The following is a 22,415-nucleotide window of genomic DNA, read 5'->3' as shown; positions in this document are numbered from 1 at the left end:
CCTGATAGCTCTTCACTACACACTCACTCACACATTGACAACTAACGGGCAATCCAGGCTTTAATTCACCTGACTGGCATGTGTCCACGCAGCAGATGGAGAGCACTTAAGCTGTTTGTCTCTTCTAGTCACAAAGAAAAACTCTTTGCTTTAGTGTTCGCTGGTAGAGAGGCCAGGATACTGTGATGATAACATGTGGGAACTAAAGTTTATTTGAATTATTTTGATTATTAATTTGTTAATTTGCAATCAGTGTCCCGTTTTTACTTTTTAGCTGAAAGCAGTATTGCCCAGTAATTTTAAATTAAATTCCTATCAGCAAAAAACCTAAAAACTAACTGCAGGCACACAGCGAGGCAACAGTTCTTTGCTTTTGTTGGGTTGTTTGCTTCTAATTTTTAAAGTTAAAATAATTAATTGAAAGATTACAGAATAGTTGTGAGATTTCTGACTAAAAAAAAAACAGTATAAAGCCAAATCTTGACTTTGCAAATTTCCACTTCTATTCAAATATTTTTCCCAAAAATATTTAAGGTCAGTTCTTATAAATGATAATAATGAAAAGCTGACAAATGCTGGAGCTGAGGCCTTAATCCCAAAGCCTAATTCACAGATATTACAACCTACGCATGTAACAATTCACTTCTCCATCATTTTCAGCAACACACAAGGTGCATTCAACTTTTCGGTGCTCTGTTTGAGGCCTAGTGCAATGTGACTATCAGGCTTCTAACAGCACACAACACAATGAGGTTAAAAACAACTACTGGAAATAGCACGACTGAGACAAACTGGACATATATTTTTAGTTCTCTTATCATTTCTAACAAACCTCGAAGGACACAAAACAATGTGTGTGAACTGATGGCTTGGCATCCACTAAAGAATAGCACTGGCAACAATAATGCTGGCATTTGTCTACACTGCCTACACTTAAATTAAGGCGACGGGCGGCGTAAGCTGTTTGCTCCCAACATATTGCATGCAACCTGATAGTCTTCATTTTGTACGCATATCACTCCATGTGGGTGTATCAGTTTTCAGAAGTGCTGCAAAGTGGAAAGGAGCACCGCAGGCTCTGCTGTGGGATTGTGGACACTGAAAGATGACAGTGCGCGCTCGCCATCATTTTGTGTTGTTTACTGTTTGTCATGTGGGACTGAGCCCACATCACTTGCTTTGTTGCTGGCTGTGCTGTTATGCTGCCAGGAGGATGTTGACGTGCACTTGCATTTTATGGCTTGTGTGCCACACGAGCTTTTCGGTGAGGACATTCCACGAAAATGTGGAGAGACAGCACTGCCTACGTTTTGTATCCGAGTGCACTTCAAACCAATGGTAGTATTGTGTTTCAGGGTTAAAATCGGGGTTTTGGCCATTTGCTTGACATTATCTATCACAGATCATTAGCATTAATATAAGAATATTATATACCTATTAAAAGCAACCTGCAGCAACCATATTGAGAATAATTTGGAAAACAAATTCTACCAAAGTGACTTTTGTAAATGCTCTGTGTGGGCTTTAGTGATACAGTATTGTGCTTTCAACTTGTGCACATGTGCACTCAGAGGAGCTGTGGATGAACAGTGGGCCTACTTTCGCAACAACAACAACAACAACAACAACAACAGCAGCAGCAGCAACAGACGTGGTCCTGCAGGGGGGAGACCTACCTGCTCTCTGGATATACAGGGCAACGAAGGTCTGCGAGGCATTTTACAACTGCCATAATAGCTGGTCGACGTCTCCCCCAGCGACACGCAACTGGACCTTCTCCTAGGTCTGATCACAGGGACCTTTTCCTCCGCGCTGGAAATCCCACTCGGTGCTTCCCTCGACGGGTAGTAGCGGTCAAAGCAGAGCCCCAACAGGGAGCCGGAAACCCCCGCAAAGCAGGCAAAGAGCGGTCTGAGCAGTGCGGGCAGACCGCTCAAACTTGTGAAAGAAACAAGCCACACAACACTGGCAAAAACCAGTATGAGAACACTGTGTTTGAGTTTTAGCGTTGGGATCAACGTGAGCAGACCCACACATCCCAACACGAATAACAACCTGCCCACCATTTGCATCTGGTGCTGGTCCTCTCCCCATTGTAAAAACCGCAAGACCAAAAAATCCCCGAGGTAACACGATGCTGGCAGTGACACCAGCCAGCATTTTGTGCTCTCCTTCTTTTTCCTCCTCAGGTAAAGTGTCAGGAAGAAGAAAGCACATCCTATGCTGAATAAAGGACTGATGGACTGGGAGAAGCCCGACAAAAAAGTCCGCAAATCCCAAAGCGAGTCACTTTGCAAGCTCCTGGAAATTAGAAAGGAGACCGCGAAAATCACAAAAGCGCCCACGTACAGGGCAGAGACCTTTAACAGTTTGGAGCTGAGAATGTCTTCGTTGCAAAACCTACACACGCTAAACAAAAATCCCCTCTGATGGTCCTGTTTCAGGGGGGTGACGCAGCTCTTCACATAGCCGTTCCTGAAGCCTTCTGAGCTGTTTACACTTCCAGCTCCGTCGTGGTGCCTTGTTTTACTGTGCAAAACCTCTCCTTCCTCCCGTGCAGCCATGGCTCGACTGTGGCTCCTCGTATCCACGCGAAAGTCCCCCTCTCCTGCTATTCACGCCGTATTAACGCTCAACTACATGACAGCAAACGCACTCCATGGTCACTCAAACGTGCTCCAGCACTTGGACTAAAGAAAGAAGGTGAGATGTTGTTTTTACAGAAATGGGGCTCTCTGTCGCCGGCTATAGGCCACAACTCACACTGCATGGCTTATTTTTGCGATGTGGAGCGCTGAGCCCACATACCGAACCAATCCTGAGCCGCACGCATAGACTTTATAACCCAATATTATTAGCAGTGTACGATTAGACAGAAGAAGCTCATTAGAATATAATATAGCGAGGGAAACTGTTAAATTTCCACCGCAGGATGTCCCACAATGCAGTTTACTTGTTTTGTCTGCATCCCTTGTGTGCACGGGAAGTCTTTGTTAGTTCACTATTCATCTTATATGTGTGCAAAGGCTTCATGGAAGTCTTCGCTTCATAAATAAACCCACTAACGCAGAGTTTCTTGTAGTGTTGACTCTTTCTCCTCTCTCGCTTATTATTAGATACAAATAAATGTAATTTAATTTAAATAAAATGATACTGCACGACGCCGAAACTGTTTTGGTCTTCTGGTTAAAATGTCATCGCTGCTTTTCGCAGTCGTTGGATCCATCGTCTTGCACTGTGATCGTTTGGTTGTCTTTAGCTCAGTCGATTGTCGATTTTATCGATCTGATCAGGCTAAACCAAACAACAGTGAATATCACCCATTATCCACGGATGTAATGTAGACATATACAAAATTATACCGCTAAAAACATTTAAGGGGGCACTCGGACCATTTTTATCATTCATTATGTATTTATTTATTTTATTTTTACAAATTACACAGCGTTTGTTAAAACATTTTTTTGATCTTGAACATTTAAATCATTATGATTTATGTGTGATTTAAGTACTCCCTTAATTTATTTATTTATTTTATTTTATTTTTTTTAGCTGTGGATACATCCACTCTCAATCAAGCGTTTGCTGTGGAGGAATTTTGGCTCACTTTTATTTGCAGGATTGTTATAATTCAGCCACACTGGAGGGTTTTCAAGTATGAATGGTCTGTTTAAGGTCATGCCAAAGCATCCTAATTAGATTGGAGTCTAGACTTTGACCTAGTCACTCCAAAAGAAAAAAAAATCCCCAAAGTGCTGGGGATCATCGAGATGTCTTTTGGGAAGTGTGAGACAAGCCTTTGTGTTCTTTTTGCTCAACAGTGGTTTTCTCCTTGGAGCTCTCCCACGGATGCCATTTTTGCACAGCCTCTTTCTTACTTTCTTACTCTCTTACTCTGACCTTAACTGAGGCAAGTGAGGCCTGCAGTTCTTTAGATGTTGTTCTGGGTTCTTTGACATTGGTCAGTGTTCCAGACTGATATCAGAATAAGGGCAAATAATTTTTTCACCATAATTTTGCACAGTAAATTTCTCCTTTACTGCATGGTGAATAAAGTCAAAACAGGTTAAAATCCTAACTGCAAATTCCAAAGTGCAGCTTATACAAGTGTACTTTATTTCACTGTATATATTTTAAATAATGTCTGATTTAAACTACAAGTGATGAAAACAGATCTATATTCATATATAGATTCTTAAAAATTACAAAAATCTGCTGAATGTAGATTTTTAAAAAATGTTATTTTAATGTTATTACAATTGTAAGTCTCACTAGGGACAAGGATTGTTGGTATTTATAAAAGATTAGGTCTTAAAAACCTTTCACATTTTAATTCAACTGTTTTAGCATTTGTTACAAAACCAAACTGATGGTTGTTTTTTGTAGCCAGCTTGTGAGCTTTGTTGTTTCTTTTTAGCTGATGATAGGCTTAGACATCTCTTTGAGTTAAAAAAAAAAAAAATGACTTCCTGGTTCGAGCGAGCTGTGGTTAAATTACTATAACTGTGTAGAGATCACCCGCACTGAACTGCAAAGAAGGCATTTCCCCATTTTCATTAATATGTCAAATGTGCAAAGAATGGCAGAAACCAAGAAATTAGCCTTTAAAAAACTCCTTTACACTGCTAAGCATTGCTGAAGTCCCATGAATTAAACTGACAGTCTCAGGTTACCTTAATTATGCAGAAGAAAGTATGTTGACGCCATAACAGACTATTCTTAGAGCTGCTATTTCTGTCATTTTTCCACCGACACAGTAGAAAATCACATTTCATTAATAATATTAATAATGACTGCAGTTTCCTTTAGTCAGTCACAGAGCGCTTAAAGTGTTTTCCCTTAAAATGAAGACATTTGTAATGTAGCCCTGATTGGTTACATCGTTGTCTCTGCAGTGGAGCTCAGTGGAAGGGCAAGGTGCAGACATAGTTCGTTTAATTTAATAAACTGTGCTTTGCATGAAAATACACACAAGCAAAATGAATGAAAGTCAGCGCTTATACTGGCAACTACGATTACGTGAAATATAAGTAACAATGACCTTTTATATTCCTTCTTAAGCTAATCTGAATGCTCTGGTACAATATGACGTTCCTGCCCCAAAAGTAAGCATGCCCGTTGAACAGGATATGTGTTAAATGCCAATCCTATGATTACTTATCATTTCCAAAAGACTCATCATCCATCTGTATGAAGCAAACATGTATTTTGTTCCCTGGCTGGCAGGGCTCTTTGTGATAAGTGTACTTTGCTCTTAACTTGAGCCATAAATCTTCTTTATCAGCTTCAGTTTGAATTAGCACAATAAACAGGTCCGTGGAAGTGGGAATTAATCAGTGTTGGGATAAATTTTGCCTACTGTGGCATCTACAACAGATAGTTTGCAAAACAGCGTTGTGAAAGCCTGATATGACAATTTAATTCAATTCAATTTTATTCATATAGTGCTAAATCACAACAATAGTTGTCTCAAGGTGTTTTATATTGTAAGGTAAAGGGCTTAGACAATACAGAGAAAACAGAGAAAACTCCAACAATCAGATGACCGCCTATGAGCAAGTGCTTTGGCAACAGTGGGAAGGAAAAACTCCCTTTTAAATGAAAGAAACCTCCAGCAGAACCAGGCTGAAGGATAGGCAGCCATCTGCCATGCTGGTTGGGGGTGAGGGGAGGAAGACAGCATAAAGACATGCTGTGGAAGAGAGCCAGAGATAAATAATAGGTGGTGTATAAACACATAGAACCTGACACCTCAAAAAGTAACAATAACAGTGCCACATTACTGTACATGGGAGCATGTGCTTTTACTGGGCGTTATTCTGCCATAAACCTACTGACCAAATAACTGCTGTTTAACAGACTTTTAATGGGACTTGTCTATTCACCATCTGTTCGTATAAAGTCACTTTCAGTCATGGAAGTTATTATTAATTAAATAATTAATTATTCAGATTTTAAAAAATATATCCTAGAAGTCTCTTTGTTTTGGTGCTGTTGGCCATTGATTGATGCATGACTGAAAAGTGATAATAATGGGTGGATGGAAGATTTTAAGGCACTCATACTCACTCAAGTCTCTGCCCATCCAATGTGTTACTAAAGCAAACACTAAAACCTTCCACTGGAGGGTGCTGCATACTGTTATTGTTAAGGTACTAGAACTCATGTTTTAATTCGGGGTCCATCCATACACGCATTATCTATGCCTGAGCAGCTCTTGTAAGTGTAGTGTGTAGGTGGTTTATCAAGGTGAGATTAGGCAGACTTCAGCAGGTAGGTATTACTATTAAAAAACACATATGTTTTTGAAAGGAGACCTGTAGATACCCAAAGTCTCAATTAGCATGTCTATCAAAGCCATCATCATCACTTTTTTTTTTTTTATCAAACTTTTAGTTAGCTTTCCAAGTTGACAAAATAATTGTAATTTTAAAAAAAAAATCTAAACTATAGTTTTTATTTTTTAAATTTCGTTGACAAATCTACTGTCAAAAAATATTTATCCCCAAAATGCTAACTTTAATGATTTGATTTTAAGTATGCGTTCCGCGTAATTTCTTACATAACTGTAAAATGTAAAATGTAAAATTTAATGGAATATGGTCTAATTAAATGTACTTGATTGGTATGCATTCAGTTTATACCCATTACTTTTTTCTTAATGATTCATTATTTGGATACATAAACTGTTGATTTTATATATTTCATTTGCATTTCACTCAACATTATTGCTTCATGTTTATGAGGGCAAGAATTATTTATTCATTGTGTTGTTTTAGTTTAATTTTAGTTAACTATAATGCCTTACTTACTTACAAAACAACTTAAAAAAGTAAAAGTATCTGAACCATAGAAACAAGGTGACAGACAACATACATAACAATATATTCATTTAAAGTTGGCAGTATAAGATTAACGGCCTTTCTCGTGTTATTTTTAAGCAGAAAGAGAGGACCAGATTGTTAGATTTTCTTTTTGTTTACTGATTGATTTTATTTTTTATTTATTTTTTATTTATTTTATTTTTTTGCGTTTGTGTTGCACAGGCGTTCGGTTTGAGCCTTCTGGCGCACGGTAGCAGTGATGTGGCTCTCGGTAAAGTAATTTTCCACGTCACTAGGAAGTAGTGCAGAGCCGAGGGAGGGAGAGCTCGCCTGCGGGTGCTTTTGAGAAATTTTACAGATGTAAATATCTCAAACTGCACATCGAAGGTCACCTGGGAGGATAATAGTCCTGCAGATAGGTAGGTTTTGGGACTTATTTTTAACCAACATGAATGACATTTGTTTCGCTGTCTGGTGGTAACTCATAAGCTCGTTAGCTAACGTTACTGTCCTCCATTTCATTGCTAACCGAAGCAAAAGCTAAACTCCTGTCAGCTAATTCTTGATAGTCAGCAGTTGGTTCTGTGTTTTAACCTAGAAAAAACAGTTTTGGGGACAACTAACTAATAAAAATGAGCAAAACCTTGCTATTTTAGCATTTTTGTCTTTACGCATGTAACGCAATTTAGCCTGTTAGAAAGCTTATTAGCTGCGTGTCACTATTTTTTTGACTTGTTAGCTTATGCTGTTTTGTGATGAAGGCAGCCAAGATTTTCCGTAAAAAGCAGCTGAAAACTTTGATTTGACTTTAATTTTGAGAAGTAATTGTCGTTTTCAGGTTTAATCCAGACGTAGACTGAACAAAAATCACCTGGTTCTCCAGGTTTTAGCTAGTAGTATGTTTTGCAATTCAGTTGTATCTCTATAGCTAAATTTTAAAGCAACAGAAGTTAGCACAAAGTGGTTTACTGACACACTCATTTGTAATACAGGTCTCCTAGAACCCAACTAAAAACACGGAACTCACAAAAACAGACGGCAAAATAAAACTGCAGTTAAGAAGAAGCGAGAAACTAAGAATAAAAACATAATTAGATTTCAATATTGGTAAAAACATCCACACACGCACAAAAAGCAATGGAAAACATTTGCAATACGTTTGGCCAAATCATGATGAACTCTACTAAAAGCAGCTGAAATTGGGTATGCCTTAGAGGTTCTTGTCCGGGAAGCCAGACTGCTTCATCGCCTAGGGGCAATAACGATGGTCCAGTCACCTTAAGTTTTTAGGTGACAACATGGCACTTTGAGCAGTTGTTGGGAGGATGACCTCAATGACTTGAAGGCAAAATATTACAGATTTAAAAGATTTCGATATATAGTGCAACCAAATCCACAGAGGGCCTTAAGAATGTGTAATATAAGTTTAACATTTATCCAAAACTGTACCCAGTGCAGCTGAGCTATTAAGGGAGTGGACTGATGTGCTGTAGTTTCTGAATATCTACAAGAGAAATTCTAGGACAAATTTAGCCTACCACAGATTACCAGGGAAATGCTATTTGGAAACAGAAAAAAATGTGTACAAAAAGACAACAACTTGATCTGACTAACTCAAACTACCACAGCTTTTATTTCAGATATAGATCAATTATAAGTATTGGACTTTATCAAATTGTGTGTATAAAATGTATGTGCTTTTATCTTGTGTGGAAACATGTTGATGTTCATAGTTAGCATAAACAAAGAGGAAGAACTGGCAAACGTATTCCATGAGATTAAGTTAGTTTTGACTTCACTGAAATTTTTGCACCAGTGTAAATGTTTTCTCCATCACTGACGAAATCTCTTCTTTTTCTGTTTTCATAGGTATTATCCAGTGAGCAACATACATTTGGATTCTTCTAATCTGATACAAGCACAGCAGCAAAATGACGGCTGCAGAGAACGTTTGTTACACTCTGATCAATGTTGCCTCGGACTCAGAGCCCCCTTCTGAAGTCAGCCTAAAGGCAGATCTAGGTAACCATTTTCTGTAAAGTTTAATAACTTACCTCAATATGCAGTACAAAGGGAAAATAACCTTTCTCCACTTTTTTCTCCATCTTAATGCATTTGTGATGTATGAGTGTTATTTTTATAGGCCATTATACAATGTCTGGTTTAGGGGAAAAACAGTTCAAATCTTTTTTTATAGATTAATTTTGATTCAAAGAAGCATCGTTGATGTATGAAATCAAGCTTTGATCAGGATTGGTTTAACTTTTTTTGTATTAACATGCAAATAAGTCTGTGTCCTTTGGGGGGGAAAACCTCACAAAGTCCTTTGAGAGTTTTTGGTGAAGTTTAGTATCAGATGAATTTAATTAGATGAAGACTAGTTTAAATAATAACTGATTGATATGCTAAATATAATAATCTTTCTTTAGAAAAGGGAGAGATCAAGGCCAAGACTGAAGCCTTGAAGAAGGTCATCATCATGATCCTGAATGGCGAGAAGTTGCCGGGACTGCTGATGACTATAATCCGTTTTGTGCTGCCGCTTCAAGACCACACCATCAAGAAGCTGCTGCTGGTTTTCTGGGAGATTGTTCCCAAAACAACTCCTGATGGCAAACTCCTTCAGGAGATGATCCTGGTCTGTGATGCCTACAGGAAGGTAATCTAAGTGATATACTAACAGCTGTTATAAACAGTGCATTTTTAAATATACACATCAGGTTACACTATTTATTACAGCATAACTATAGCAATGGGGGAAAACTAAAGGTTAAAAAAAATCAGTTCAGCAATTCTAATTTTAAATATTTCTTCTATTTCAGGACCTGCAACATCCCAACGAGTTCATCCGTGGCTCCACTCTGCGTTTCCTGTGCAAGCTGAAGGAGTCTGAGTTGCTTGAGCCTCTCATGCCAGCGATCCGGGCCTGCCTGGAGCACCGCCACAGTTATGTGCGCCGTAACGCTGTCCTGGCCATTTACACAATCTACAGGTACTAGCTGCTAAATATTATAAAGTATAAATTTTGAACTGTATTCATCATGAACAACAACCAGCTGTGTTTGTTTTGTAGGAACTTTGAACATCTCATCCCAGATGCTCCAGAGCTGATCCATGATTTCCTGGTCAATGAGAAAGATGCCAGCTGTAAGAGAAATGCTTTCATGATGCTGATTCATGCAGACCAGGTCTGTAGCATATTGTCTGTTCTTTTCTTACTGTTTCTACTTTTACTGTTAGTCATACAGTAAATATGCCAAAGGTCTATCTCACACCTTGTCATTCATGCATTTATATGTTGCAGGATCGAGCTCTGGACTACCTCAGCACATGTATTGACCAAGTTCACACTTTTGGAGACATCCTCCAGCTGGTTATTGTGGAGCTGATTTACAAAGTGAGTCACAGCTTGTGGTGGTCATATCTAAACCTTTTAGCACAATGGATGATTTCACATCCAAGTTCTTGTTGTTTTTCTTTTTTCCCCTCTGTTAGGTTTGCCATGCTAACCCTTCTGAGCGTGCCCGTTTTATCCGTTGCATTTACAACCTGCTGCAGTCTTCCAGCCCGGCGGTTAAGTATGAGGCTGCTGGCACTCTTGTAACACTCTCCAGCGCTCCCACAGCCATTAAGGTACGTCATCAGTGTTTCAGTGGTTGTGTGTATGTCTTGTATCATTTATACAGTGCTTTATACATTGTATTACGTTTAGATAGATGGATGTCTTTGCTTTATTAAAGCCTGTACGCATTCTGTGCTTTGTTGGACTCTAGGCTGCTGCCCAGTGCTACATTGATTTGATCATCAAGGAGAGCGACAATAATGTGAAACTGATCGTTCTTGATCGTCTCATCGAACTGAAGGAGCATCCCACTCATGAGCGTGTGCTCCAGGTACATCTCATAATGGCTTTTATTAGTTTTTCTAGCACTTAACAAATAAAGTTGTTAGTGGCTCTTTCACTACAGAAACCATAGAAGGAAAGGAATGGTACCAAAAAGAAGTCTTTTTGAGATCATAAAATTTATTAGAAAATATACAAAAATTGTTATGTGTCAGTACCAACTGTGTTAAAAATTGGGTCTCACTAATACTTTTTCATCCAGGACCTTGTGATGGACATCCTGCGTGTTCTAAGCACTCCTGACCTGGAAGTCAGAAAGAAGACCTTACAGCTGGCGCTGGACCTTGTTTCATCCCGTAATGTAGAAGAGGTCTGTTGACATTTGCAGCTTTTGTGTATTTTTGTTGTTGCTTTTTTTGTTCTTGCATTGACACCTAGAAAAACTGGAATACAGTGTTAAAGTAGTGACTTCTGTCTGGCTGCTAGTTGGTGATTGTTTTGAAGAAAGAGGTGATCAAAACAAACAACGTAACAGAGCATGAAGACACTGATAAGTACAGGCAGCTCTTGGTGCGCACCCTGCACTCGTGTAGTGTGCGTTTTCCTGACATGGCAGCCAATGTCATACCTGTGGTGAGTTTCCTCTTATTTCCTTTTAAGATTCTCATCATATCTTTAGATTTCTAAATATACATTTTTATCATAAACTGTCTTTAAAATAAAACATTTTCTATATGTTGATGTTTTACAGCTGATGGAATTCTTGAGTGACACTAATGAGGCAGCTGCTGCCGATGTGCTGGAGTTTGTGCGGGAAGCCATTCAGAGGTTTGACAACTTGAGACCCTTGATCATCGAGAAGATGCTGGAAGTCTTTCATGCCATCAGAACTGTCAAGTAAGTAATCCTGATGAGTCTAAAGAGCAGATGAAAGGCAATTCGTGGTTAAGAAACCATTGTATAGGCTGTGCTTGCTAAAGGGAAGTCACTACTTACTCTTTGATTGTGTAGCACTGTGGTTGTTTATAAACTTCATCACAATTGTCCTGTTTCAGGATTTACAGGGGCGCACTGTGGATCTTAGGAGAATACTGCAGCACCAAGGAAGACATCCAGAGTGTGATGACAGAAGTTCGCAGGTCCTTGGGAGAGGTATGTTTGTTCATTGTTGTCAGAATTACAAGTAACGCACGCTATTTTGATTAAAACGTTTGTCTCTCCCTGGGACAGATCCCAATTGTGGAGAATGAGATTAAGAAGGAGACCGGTGAGGTGAAGCCAGAAGATGAAGTGAGCGCAGCTCCAGCTCAGAAACTTGTGACAGAAATGGGCACTTATGTGACACAGAGTGCCCTCAGCTCCTCCAGGCCTTCAAAGAAGGAGGAAGACAGGTAAACACTGGACATTATGGAGGAAAAGCATTTTGCTAACACTGTATACCCTTCATTGTGCTGAATTTTCCATCCACCTCGCTCATTAAGAATTTGTTGTTCCAGACCTCCACTCAGAGGCTTCCTAATGGATGGAGACTTCTATGTGGCAGCTTCTTTGGCCACAACGCTAACCAAAGTGGCTTTGCGCTATGTTGCTCTTGTTCAAGATAAAAAGAAGCAAAATGTAAGTTATTCTTCCTTCATTTCAATAAAAGCACTTTTAATAATTTTCCCTACCTTTGCTTCCTCTGACCCCTGCTGTCTTGATGCCCCCCCTTGCAGTCTTTTGTTGCAGAGGCCATGCTGATCATGGTCACTGTGCTGCACCTGGGTAAGTGCTCTCTGCCCAAGAAGCCAATTACAGACGACGATGTGGATCGCATCTCACTGTGCCTGAAGGTCCTGTCAGAGTGTTCACCACTTATGAATGACATTTTCAACAAGGAGTGTCGCAGATCCCTGTCACACATGCTGGCTGTCAGGCTGGAGGAAGAGAAGCTGTCACAGAAGGTAATGAAAGTTGACCAAACTCACCAACCTCGTTACACAGAAAATGAGCAAATTTTTGGTGCCAAATTTAATACGAAACCTGTGATATGTTTATAAGCCAACTTTTGTTTTCAAGAGCCTGCACCCTGATAGGTCTAAGGAGGAGTGTAGTAATATCACACCCCTAGATGATCATTTAAACCTGTTGTGTAAGACTTTTGGGACTGATGGAAAACTTTTTTTTTTTTTGTTGTTATAGTGCTCCAGTTTCTCTTGACAGCAGCATTGTCTCTGTCTTTCCAGTTTCTCTTAGTTCTGCACAATAACATCTGTTTTTATTCTCTTTCTGTTGAACAACTGTTTTTTTTTTTTGTAATTTGCTATGCTGTGTTATTTTCACTATACTAGACTACATTATAGATGCTTTTGTTGTTGTTCCATTGGGGTTGTTATTTCCTCCAAAAATAACCACATGTTTCTTCTTCTGACTACAGAAAGAGTCTGAGAAACGCAATGTAACGGTCCAGGCCGACGATCCAATATCCTTCATGCAGCTCACGGCCAAAAATGAGATGACGTCCAAGGAGGACCAGTTCCAGCTCAGCCTGCTGGCTGCTATGGGCAACACTCAGAGGAAGGAGGCCGCCGATCCTCTGGCATCGAAACTCAACAAGGTGCACCATACTTAACCCCTAAAAGCCTTTCCATAAAAGGAAACTGGAAATTAATGTGAGAGATAATGTTGGAGTAGTGCTTTTGAACAGAAAAAGAGGGAAAGGGAATGATTATTGCTGTTTGCGTGCATTTCAAGTTTACGGCTTAGTCTAACTTATTTACTGTTCATATTATTTCATATTATTGGCAACACGGCAGCAACTGCTGCTGAAGCCCTTGTTGTGCACATGCTTTGCTTTTAATAGGTTATTAAAAGATAATAAACTAGTGTTTAGGGAGTGTTTGTAGTAGGTTGTTTATTAATCATTAAATGAATGCATTTTGTCCAACTTAGGTGACCCAGCTGACGGGCTTCTCAGATCCAGTCTATGCTGAAGCCTACGTTCATGTGAACCAGTATGACATTGTGTTGGATGTGCTGGTGGTCAATCAGACCAGTGATACTCTTCAGAACTGCACACTTGAGCTGGCCACTTTAGGTTAGTGTAGTTTTTTCAACCTCTGTGAAAAGATGTTTTTTCTCTCATTTAAGCCGCACACATTTGGGTTTCTACTATAATGTAATTCAACTTTCTGTCCTGCAGGCGATCTTAAGTTGGTTGAGAAGCCTTCACCTTTAACTCTGGCACCTCATGATTTTGCTAACATCAAGGCCAATGTGAAGGTGGCATCTACAGAGAATGGCATTATATTTGGAAACATCGGTAAAAGAATTTTGACTATTTTTAGCGTCACATCTCAAGTCACACCTTTTTTCTTTTTTTTTTTTTCTAAATGCATTTTTTTAAATTAATTATGGGGATGTCTGGATTCTTCTTTTCAGTCTACGATGTGTCAGGAGCAGCTAGCGACAGAAACTGCGTTGTCCTCAGCGACATCCATATTGACATCATGGACTACATCCAGCCAGCCTCCTGCACTGATGCAGAATTCAGACAGATGTGGGCAGAGTTTGAGTGGGAAAACAAGGTAAACCAAAGGGGTTAAAACACATTCCTGAAAGCTGACTGGTTTTGCAAAAAGTTGGACATGTTAAAAGTTCTCTCTCTCTCTCTCGCTCTCTCTCTCTTTTTTTAAATGGGTTTAGTTGATGTACATTCAACTAACACTGAGCACTGATTGTCCTTTCTTTATTGTAGGTGACAGTGAACACCAACATCACTGAGCTGAACGAGTATCTCCAGCATATCCTCAAGTCCACCAACATGAAGTGTTTGACTCCTGAAAAGGTTGGTATGAGAACATTTTGTAAACCACAGACTAAGGAAAGTAAACAACCTTTTAAATCTTGGCAGCTTTCCCAAATACAAATAACAAGGGTAATTACAATTTTTGGCACCAGTGCACATCGGAAAGAATCATTAGCGGCCGTATAGCAGGATACTTTCTTGTGCTGACTATATAAAGAATATATGTAAACATAAGACATGCCAGTGCTTCCTTATAAGTTGAATGTGCAGATACTGTGATGTTGTTTGTTGTTCTTAACCGGCATTCTTCTCTCATAAACAAGGCTCTGTCTGGCTTCTGTGGCTTCATGGCGGCCAACCTTTATGCTCGTTCTATCTTTGGAGAAGATGCCCTGGCTAATGTCAGCATTGAGAAGCCTTTCCACCTGGGGCCCGATGCACCTGTCAATGGACACATACGCATTAGAGCTAAAAGTCAGGTAGGTCACAGCTGCCACACCGTGAACTCTTAAGAATCTGAGAGGTAAAGGCTAGGTGGACTTTATTTCCCCTCAGTAAAGCAATGCATCCATTTGTAAAAATATCACATGACTGATTCAATTTGAAATAACTGATCAGTTCTGCAAGTATTTGCACAGTGACACAGTTTTTGCCTCTCTAAAGTACCCCAAGTGTGGACTTTCATCCTTAAATGTACGCATTTAACAAAAAATTTGCATGCTGATGGATTTCACTGTATTTCAGATATGCTAATGTGTAGCATGTGTCACAGCTAACCCTCCTTCCTTTGTTCCACAGGGGATGGCCCTGAGTCTGGGTGACAAGATCAACCTCTCCCAAAAAAAGGCAAATGTCTGAAACAGCTGCTGTTCTGTGTCACCTAACTTACTGTTTGATCATCGTCATAGCAGATATGAACTATTATATGCTCAGTTACTTCTGTGCTCTATATTTTTTAACATCACCTCTTTCTGAAAACTACATCTCAGCAATGTGCTTTCGCTGTCCTGTTTCATTTTCAATAAATGTATTGAAATAATGTCCAAAAGATGCTCTGTGGGGTTTTCATTGAGTTAAGAGCCTTTTTTTCTTATTAAAACCTCATTATTTTTAATCAGTGTTTCTTTTCTTTCTTTTTGTTTCTTTTCAAAATAGTGCAATTTACAAATGAAACTTAAGACCGTATATGCAAAAGAAAGGGAATTCAAGTTCAATTCAGTAAGAAAAGGGTAAAAAAAATCCTCTAGTACCACCCAGAACCACAAAGGTTCATATTGAATTTGAAATTCTTAAAGGCATAAGACGGAAAAACATCCAAACTAAACCAATGATCATTAAATAAGTGTTTGTACCCTTTTTGTAGGGTCAGTATAAGGCTTCCTGGGGTGACTGTTGATGAGATTTGGTGCTTTATAAATAAAATTGAATTGAATTTTGGAGATGGCAGGGCGGAGCAGTGGTTAGTAATAGGTTTGAATCAGCTGGCTGGAGCCTTTCATTGTAAAGTGTCTAGATTCTAAATTGGGCATAGGTGTGAGTGTGACTGGTTGTCTGCTTGCCCCTGTGTTATCCCTGTGACAGATTAGCAACCTGTGCAGGGTGCACCCCACCCACTGTGACAGCTGGGAGCATCTCCAGCACAACGGTAACCCAGAAATGTAGTTGGACTGTATGCCTTCTTTTGGAAAGTATGGAAAGTTGTGCTGTACCTGCCTTAATGTGCATGACAGTAGATGTTTAGTAATAATCTTTAAAGAAGCTGTTACAATTACCTAAAGGACGCTGTGCCCCAAAGTGAAGAGAGTGTCAAGCTTGTGAAGGTAGCTCTGGGATCTAATTAGAATTCCTCAGATTCCTTCCGTAATATCTCCCACAGTGGGGTAACTGATTGGAATTTGTACCGCCAGTACCTCTAAACTGACGACATCACCTTGAAAATGTCTGTCTACATGCATAACCTGGGCAAGAACATAAATTCTTTTAACCTCAGGTAATATATTGCCAAGATTTGAATTGAACTCTCTGAGCCATCTGCAAGTTTCACTGTCAGCGTGATAATGAGATGGAGATATATTAGTGCTGGCACAGGCCTCCATATTCCACTCGCCCTCCAGTTTATTATTTATGAGTAAAGGGATATTTCTGGGAGTAGGCCAGATTAAAGGGTCACCACCCCAGTCATACATTTACAGTATCTGTAAAAATCTCCCCCCAGGGTTTTTAGATAAAGGCTGAAAGGTGGCGTTGAGTTCAGACCTTCAACTGTGAAAATAAACAGCCAACTCCAACTGCCGTGTGCACAGCACAGACTGTCTGGTTCGGGTATAGTTATTATGAGAATCACAGCTACACCTTCTAACACAAGGCATGACTTTGGCATTGTGCTTCTGGGTGATTTTCTTGCTTTGCCACAGCAATATGTAGACACAAAGTGTTCATGCTAAACACAGGATCACTGTCACAATTCCTCCAAATTTTAAGGTTTGGGTGATATAATATTTTGTATTATATTTTAAAACCGTACGACTGAAACTTTGACAGCACTCACCATGTAAACCATTTGGAGGGAGTCTTGATGCATGCTCAATCATCCAGGAAAGTAAATCTCCAAAAGTTGATTCTGGTTATCTGGACGTAGCGTTTTGTGGGAGAAACGTTTAGTCACCCATCCAAGTGACTTCTTCAGTCTCAGCTGACTGCAGGTTTCCCCAATATTATAAACAGTACATTTGCATAATTACTTCAGTGGGCTAGTTTCAGTCATTATGCAAATGTAGGTTTATAAGATTGGGGAAACCTGCAGTCAGCTGAGACTGAAGAAGTCACTTGGATGAGTGACGAAACGTTTCTCCCACAAAACGCTACGTCCAGATGAACAGAATCAACTTTTGGACATTTGGAGGGAGTGTTTTTTTAAGGCCCCGCGTTTTCTCTTTTTTGACACCGGGTGGCGCCACGGGTCCCAAAGCCATGTGGTGTTTTATGTTTTGTTTTTGTTGTTGTTTTTTTAATGCAGTTAAACATTGGATTTAGCACGAAGTGAGACACGATTTACACGCTGACAACACAAGTCGGGACCTTTGCGCAATGAAATAAAAGGTTGTAATTTAGACGAACTGGTATGAGTCCATTTCAACAAGGGAAAAAACAAAAAGAAAACACAAATCACAGTCCACCACTTTCAATTTCCACCTGCGTGATGAGTTATGACGCCGCATATAAAGTGCACACATGTGCGCATTTTATCGTAAATTGCGGAGCAGCAGCAGGCGTGTGTGCAGCTTGCAGAAATACTCCTGCAAACATCACTTTTACTGAATTTCCTCCGTTTGCTTTATCTGTCCACAAAACCTATTTTTCCCCACTGTGCTGGAAAAGTTTTTTTTTAAAATAATTGAATATTAAAATAAGTGATTTTTTTCTAATTAAATCTATCTAAAATTGGATGTAGCGCACAGCACAAATAAAATGTTTAAATCCGACTCAGCTGTGGAAATATTGTAGATAACATATCAAGAAACGTCACCCTGAGTTTATTTTACAGTTTTTATTTTTTTTATTCATTGGACTGAAAAGTAAATAAACTAGTAACTTCCAGCATGTTTAAACCATATTTACGTTGCGACGACGACAGCCACAGGGCGCGTTATCACTGCGTAATTGGCTGTAATTACAGCGAGCAGACAGCGCAGAGCCATTTGAGGACAGGAATGTGACTGCAGGGTGCATGATATTAGTGTCAGGGCAGAGCTGCAGAGTGGGTTGAGGTCTACTTGCGTCGGTGTGTGTGTGTGTGTGCAGGAGGGTGTTGAAGCAGTTTGCAGACTGCCTCTAGAAACAGCCCCTAGCGTCAGACATCAGTATTAGCCTGGCTGATTACTCTTAACTATCGGATCAGCATCTTGAACGGTGCAGTGTTGGCGAGCCCGAAACGCGGTCAGGCGTATGGACAGGCGGTGGTAGCTCCGATCGGGATCCCTTTTCGTTTACATCCCTACAACTAAATAAAGGGGGGCTGCTGCACAGGCGAGACTGTTTCGGCACGTAGCTGGCCTCTGTATCTGCGTTCCGGTGCCTCCAACTACGAGGGCCTCTTCAGTTTACAGGGGAAAAGTGGGTGTTTGCTGCTTCACTGGTGTTTCGGCAGCGGCAGCGGCGGCGGTGTCCTCGATGGCAGGCTGGAAGGACGGCTCGGTGCAGGAGAAGTATCGCCTGGTTGTGGTCGGAGGAGGTGGCGTCGGGAAATCAGCCCTGACTATCCAGTTTATTCAGGTCAGTAGCGGTAAACCTTGCAGTTGAAGCGAATGTAAGCCTCGCTCTGATTTCCACGCTCGCCCGAAAAAACACGGCCAAACAAGGAGGGAGAGGCCGGACACGGGTATCCGTCCGTAAACGGACACCGGGGTCTGTTTTTCCTCATTACTTTACCGAGGCCTGCGACTGTCGGACGGATGGGGAGGTTTTAGTGCGAGATATGGAGAATTAAACGTCTGTCACTTTAACGCGACGATTTCCGAGAGGACCACTTCCACTTTGCAGTTTGTACAGCCGCTAGTCATAAGAGAAAGGAAAGTGGGTCTTTGGAGCTTAAAGAGTTGTCCTATTTTCTTGTACCTAAGTTTCCCTGCAAAGTAAAGCAGCGGATTTAGAGTTCGTGCCAAGTTGTTAGAAGTCCTGTGATTTTCTTTGAGAGGGGGTGCACTGGCCCACCAAGCCACGCAATGTAATACTTCAAATAGAAGGATGCAAAAGCTGTACAAAGTTGGTACATTGGTGTCTCTCTGTGTCACTCTCAAGAGGAAAAAGTGCGTTTGAGTTCTTTTTAAGTGCCACCAAAACGGGTCCTCCAGATCTCACTGGAAATATGTGAACTAGACAGAGAAAATCCGTTCAGGTTGGGTGACTGTAAAATAAGCAGCAGCTGCACAAAATGTCCATTGAGAGATGATTAACTTTTGTGCTCTGATGCAGAGTCTCACCAGGTCTGCTGGTTAACCTCGTTTCAAGCTGAAACCAAAGGCAAGCAAGCGCACTAATATAGATAATCTATAGAAATGAAAGGTTGCTTCCACCACTCTTAATCAGTTTTACAGCAGCCTGCTTGAAGAAAACTTGCTTGGTGTCACATATAAAAGGCATGTAAACAGTTTACCTCCCTGTAATGCCTGGTTGCATTCCAGCACAGTGCAGACACTGCTCTGACCTTCCAGGCTTTCATAATCGCCATTTAGGAGAGGGCCCAAACACACACACACACACACTGTAAGAAAGAGATGACATTCTTTGCCCTTTGCCTTGTGTGTGTGTGTGTGTGTCCCCACCATGGTGTCACTGTGTTACTGATGCTTGCTCTGGATTGCAGGAGACAAGACAGGCAGGCAGCTGTGTGTCTCCACACTGACAGACAATAGTTGGGGGGTGGATTGTGAAGCTTGTGAGCAAATGTGTGTGTTGGGTGGGTGGGGGAGAGTTGTATCCTAATGAGGGTTCAAAAAGCTCATTAACTGCATACCAAGTAGGAAGGGATCAGATAGACCTGAACTGGGTGGAAACACTTGAGATGTTATGGTAACACCACTGGAATAATGCTGATAATGTCATTGTGAATTTTCTCATTTGTAGTTTTGCTTGTCATATGTAATAATCGTTTAAAACGTGCTTCATATATGCACGAGGTGGGCCTGGATTTAGTAATAAAGTTTTCTCTAAGGTCTCACAGACTCATTTTCAAATCAGCTAACTGACTGCTGACTGAGGATTTTGCTTGGATGTCCCCTTTTCAGTTAATCACCGCGTGTGTTTTTCTTACTGCCGGCTTGCATGTCTTGTGCCGTGATGGTGATAGAAATAGTAGGTGGAGAACTGACAAACTCTTCAGAGGTTTCAAGAAGTCGCCTGCTGTGCTGTGTTGGGGTGGACCTGACAGCTGGTTGTGAAGTCGAGGCGATACTCAGAACTATGCTGAGTGTTGTGAGTTTGAGGGGGTGTGTGTGTGTGGTGGTGGGGTGGGGGTGGAAGGGTCGGAGGGTGTCTGAGTCAGCCTGGATGGGTTAATGGTCACGGAGCATGTGGAATTTGGCCCTTTGGCAGAGGAAGTCCCTCTACTGCTGCTCTTAGGACCTCCTAGTTCTGTATGGAAAAACATGACCTGCTTCCTGAATCACTGGAATTCTGTGCACGTGTGCGTTTGTGTGTGTGTGTTAGTTGTCACTTTGACTAGTACTAATTTTAGTTTTATGTGTTTTACCAAAAACATAAAATACTCGATGAAGTGACTGCAAGTGTCTCAAGTCTCAATATATCCCAAATACCCTTCTTTGGTTAGATTTCTCTTTAGCAAACGCTCTTTTTCCACTAATAGATTTTTCCTACATTGCTCATTAATGTGCTTTTAATCACCTTTATGGTATGAAATATTGCTCATAGTTTTAGCCTCAGCTGCTGGTGAAACAGGTTGACGTCATTTATTATCTTGTCAGTAACCCTCTGAGGTCAGAATCGTCATCAGTGGCAACTCCAACCCTAGCCCTGACCCACATCCTGTACTATCAGAACTTGTTGTTCTACGGTTTCAAAAAACAATTGTTCCCTCAAGTGTTTGGAATTGGGGAACAAAAAAAAAAGTTTGGATTTCTTTAGAAAAGTGCGGTGGGTTATGGTTAGGATTGGGGGTCATCACAGATTAAGACTGTGACTAGAAGATCTACTTCTAATAAACCAGTAACAATGAGATATTTAAGGTATTTTGTTATCTACTTCCATTGGATCCATATATTTAGATCATCCTCTTGTGACATCACAGTTTAGAATTTTGTTTGTGTGCTGAAATGTTTGTCGTTGTTGTTCGTGTGTTGGGGTGGCTGTGGGTGACCACAATGCACCAGCACAGTAGGCATTTTTAAAAGCACTTCGTCAATGTGGCCAATCATCTGATGCCAGCTTTTTTATTTATTCCGCGAGCACATTTTAATCACTTGCTAGTCCTAAGGTGTATTGGCTAATGCTGATCTTGAGGTTCCTGAGCAGCTAAAATAAAAGACTTTTTGGGGAGTCAGAACATGAAAGATGATGTCGCTAGCAATAATAAAGAGTGGCAGGTCCCTGGCTGCTGGCCACCCTAATGCCAAGCATTAGACTCAAGTTGAAATAGCGTTAGGATGACATAACATTGAGTCATCTGACAAAAGTTGTTGAACACTGCGTGTTGTTTAATGTGACGTCTGCGGGGCAGGAAGCATCCCAAGTAAGGGAAAAGATGACTCACATTAGCCATGTGAGCACTGCATGTGGGTTGCGTCTGTGCCTTTTTTGTGCCTGAAATAATGGTATATTAGAAACCCTTCTCAATTTACTCTGGGTTACCAGAGAAGCCGCCAGCATGAGACAGCTCTAGAAATGTTGAGGTGAAGCGTGGTGTTGTTTTCTCACATGCTTGCTAATATTAGCATGATGGCAGCCCCTGGCCATGGAGATTCATAAATGAGAGCAAAACATCCTGACTGATCAAGTCCAGACAGATTAGCTGAGGACTTATATAGACCTCAGCTAGATTTACAGCTAAAGCACGTGTTCTCCCAGTTTCTTTAATACACACCCTCATTACATGCATCTCTCATAACTTCTAAAATGGATTTGATTAGTCAGATATGAAAACTTTCAGGAGACATGTTGCCAAAAGTAGCAGCTCAGTAGAAAAAAAAAGGCTGGATTATGAGGGCAGCAGCCCTGGTTGAGCATGTGGAGGCAGGATATGGCTGTAATAGTAGTGTTTGAGTAGAAATGTGGAGGGTGCCGTTTCAGAAACAGCCGCAGGTGTCTGGGCTTTGCAACAATGTTTTGGTGAATGTGTGTTTGATGTCTAGTTTTGAGAGATTGTTTTATGTATTTCCACACAGTGCATGCTCTCAGCCCATTTTTAAATACGGGCGGTTTGTAGCTTTTTGTAGGGCTTAGTCATATG

The 22,415-nt window shown here is 40.6% G+C and overlaps 3 protein-coding genes across 3 annotated transcripts in view; 2 read left to right on the top strand and 1 right to left on the bottom strand.

Moving 5' to 3' along the window:
• The window catches only part of pde3b (phosphodiesterase 3B), a 47,158-nt gene extending 44,405 nt beyond the window's left edge, over positions 1 to 2,753 (bottom strand). Inside the window, exon 1 of the mRNA XM_084934607.1 lies at positions 1,677 to 2,753. Coding sequence (XP_084790733.1) covers positions 1,677 to 2,564 — 888 coding nt within the window. The 5' untranslated portion in view covers positions 2,565 to 2,753. The remainder of the gene's footprint in view (positions 1 to 1,676) is intronic.
• A 4,349-nt stretch (positions 2,754 to 7,102) lies between these two features.
• On the top strand, positions 7,103 to 15,503 carry copb1 (COPI coat complex subunit beta 1). The gene is made up of 22 exons (XM_084934655.1): positions 7,103 to 7,243; positions 8,694 to 8,846; positions 9,254 to 9,483; positions 9,647 to 9,816; positions 9,898 to 10,012; positions 10,129 to 10,221; positions 10,320 to 10,457; positions 10,598 to 10,717; positions 10,931 to 11,038; positions 11,155 to 11,301; positions 11,420 to 11,565; positions 11,724 to 11,820; positions 11,899 to 12,059; positions 12,165 to 12,285; positions 12,384 to 12,611; positions 13,085 to 13,264; positions 13,600 to 13,744; positions 13,850 to 13,969; positions 14,089 to 14,234; positions 14,405 to 14,494; positions 14,779 to 14,934; positions 15,254 to 15,503. Exons 2-22 carry the CDS (start codon positions 8,756 to 8,758, stop codon positions 15,311 to 15,313), a joined length of 2,862 nt encoding a protein of 953 aa, XP_084790781.1. The 5' UTR covers positions 7,103 to 7,243; positions 8,694 to 8,755; the 3' UTR covers positions 15,314 to 15,503.
• A 2,654-nt stretch (positions 15,504 to 18,157) lies between these two features.
• rras2 (RAS related 2) overlaps positions 18,158 to 22,415 on the top strand; it is a 29,527-nt gene continuing 25,269 nt past the window's right edge. The window contains exon 1 of the mRNA XM_084934727.1: positions 18,158 to 18,727. Within this exon, the coding sequence (XP_084790853.1) occupies positions 18,626 to 18,727 (102 nt within the window). The 5' untranslated portion in view covers positions 18,158 to 18,625. The remainder of the gene's footprint in view (positions 18,728 to 22,415) is intronic.

The sequence above is a fragment of the Perissodus microlepis genome, chromosome 1 (genome assembly GCF_051167445.1).
Source record: "Perissodus microlepis isolate ML-2025 ecotype Zambia chromosome 1, ASM5116744v1, whole genome shotgun sequence".
NCBI lineage: Eukaryota > Metazoa > Chordata > Actinopteri > Cichliformes > Cichlidae > Perissodus > Perissodus microlepis.
This window is presented reverse-complemented; position numbering and strand designations above follow the sequence as displayed.

Bases quoted from the DNA above. Each gene is read 5' to 3' on its own strand.
- copb1 (XM_084934655.1), top strand. From the start codon at position 8,756: ATGACGGCTGCAGAGAACGTTTGTTACACTCTGATCAATGTTGCCTCG. The intron at 8,847-9,253 runs GTAACCATTTTC...ATCTTTCTTTAG, and splicing joins CAGCCTAAAGGCAGATCTAG to AAAAGGGAGAGATCAAGGCC. The intron at 12,612-13,084 runs GTAATGAAAGTT...TTCTGACTACAG, and splicing joins AAGAGAAGCTGTCACAGAAG to AAAGAGTCTGAGAAACGCAA.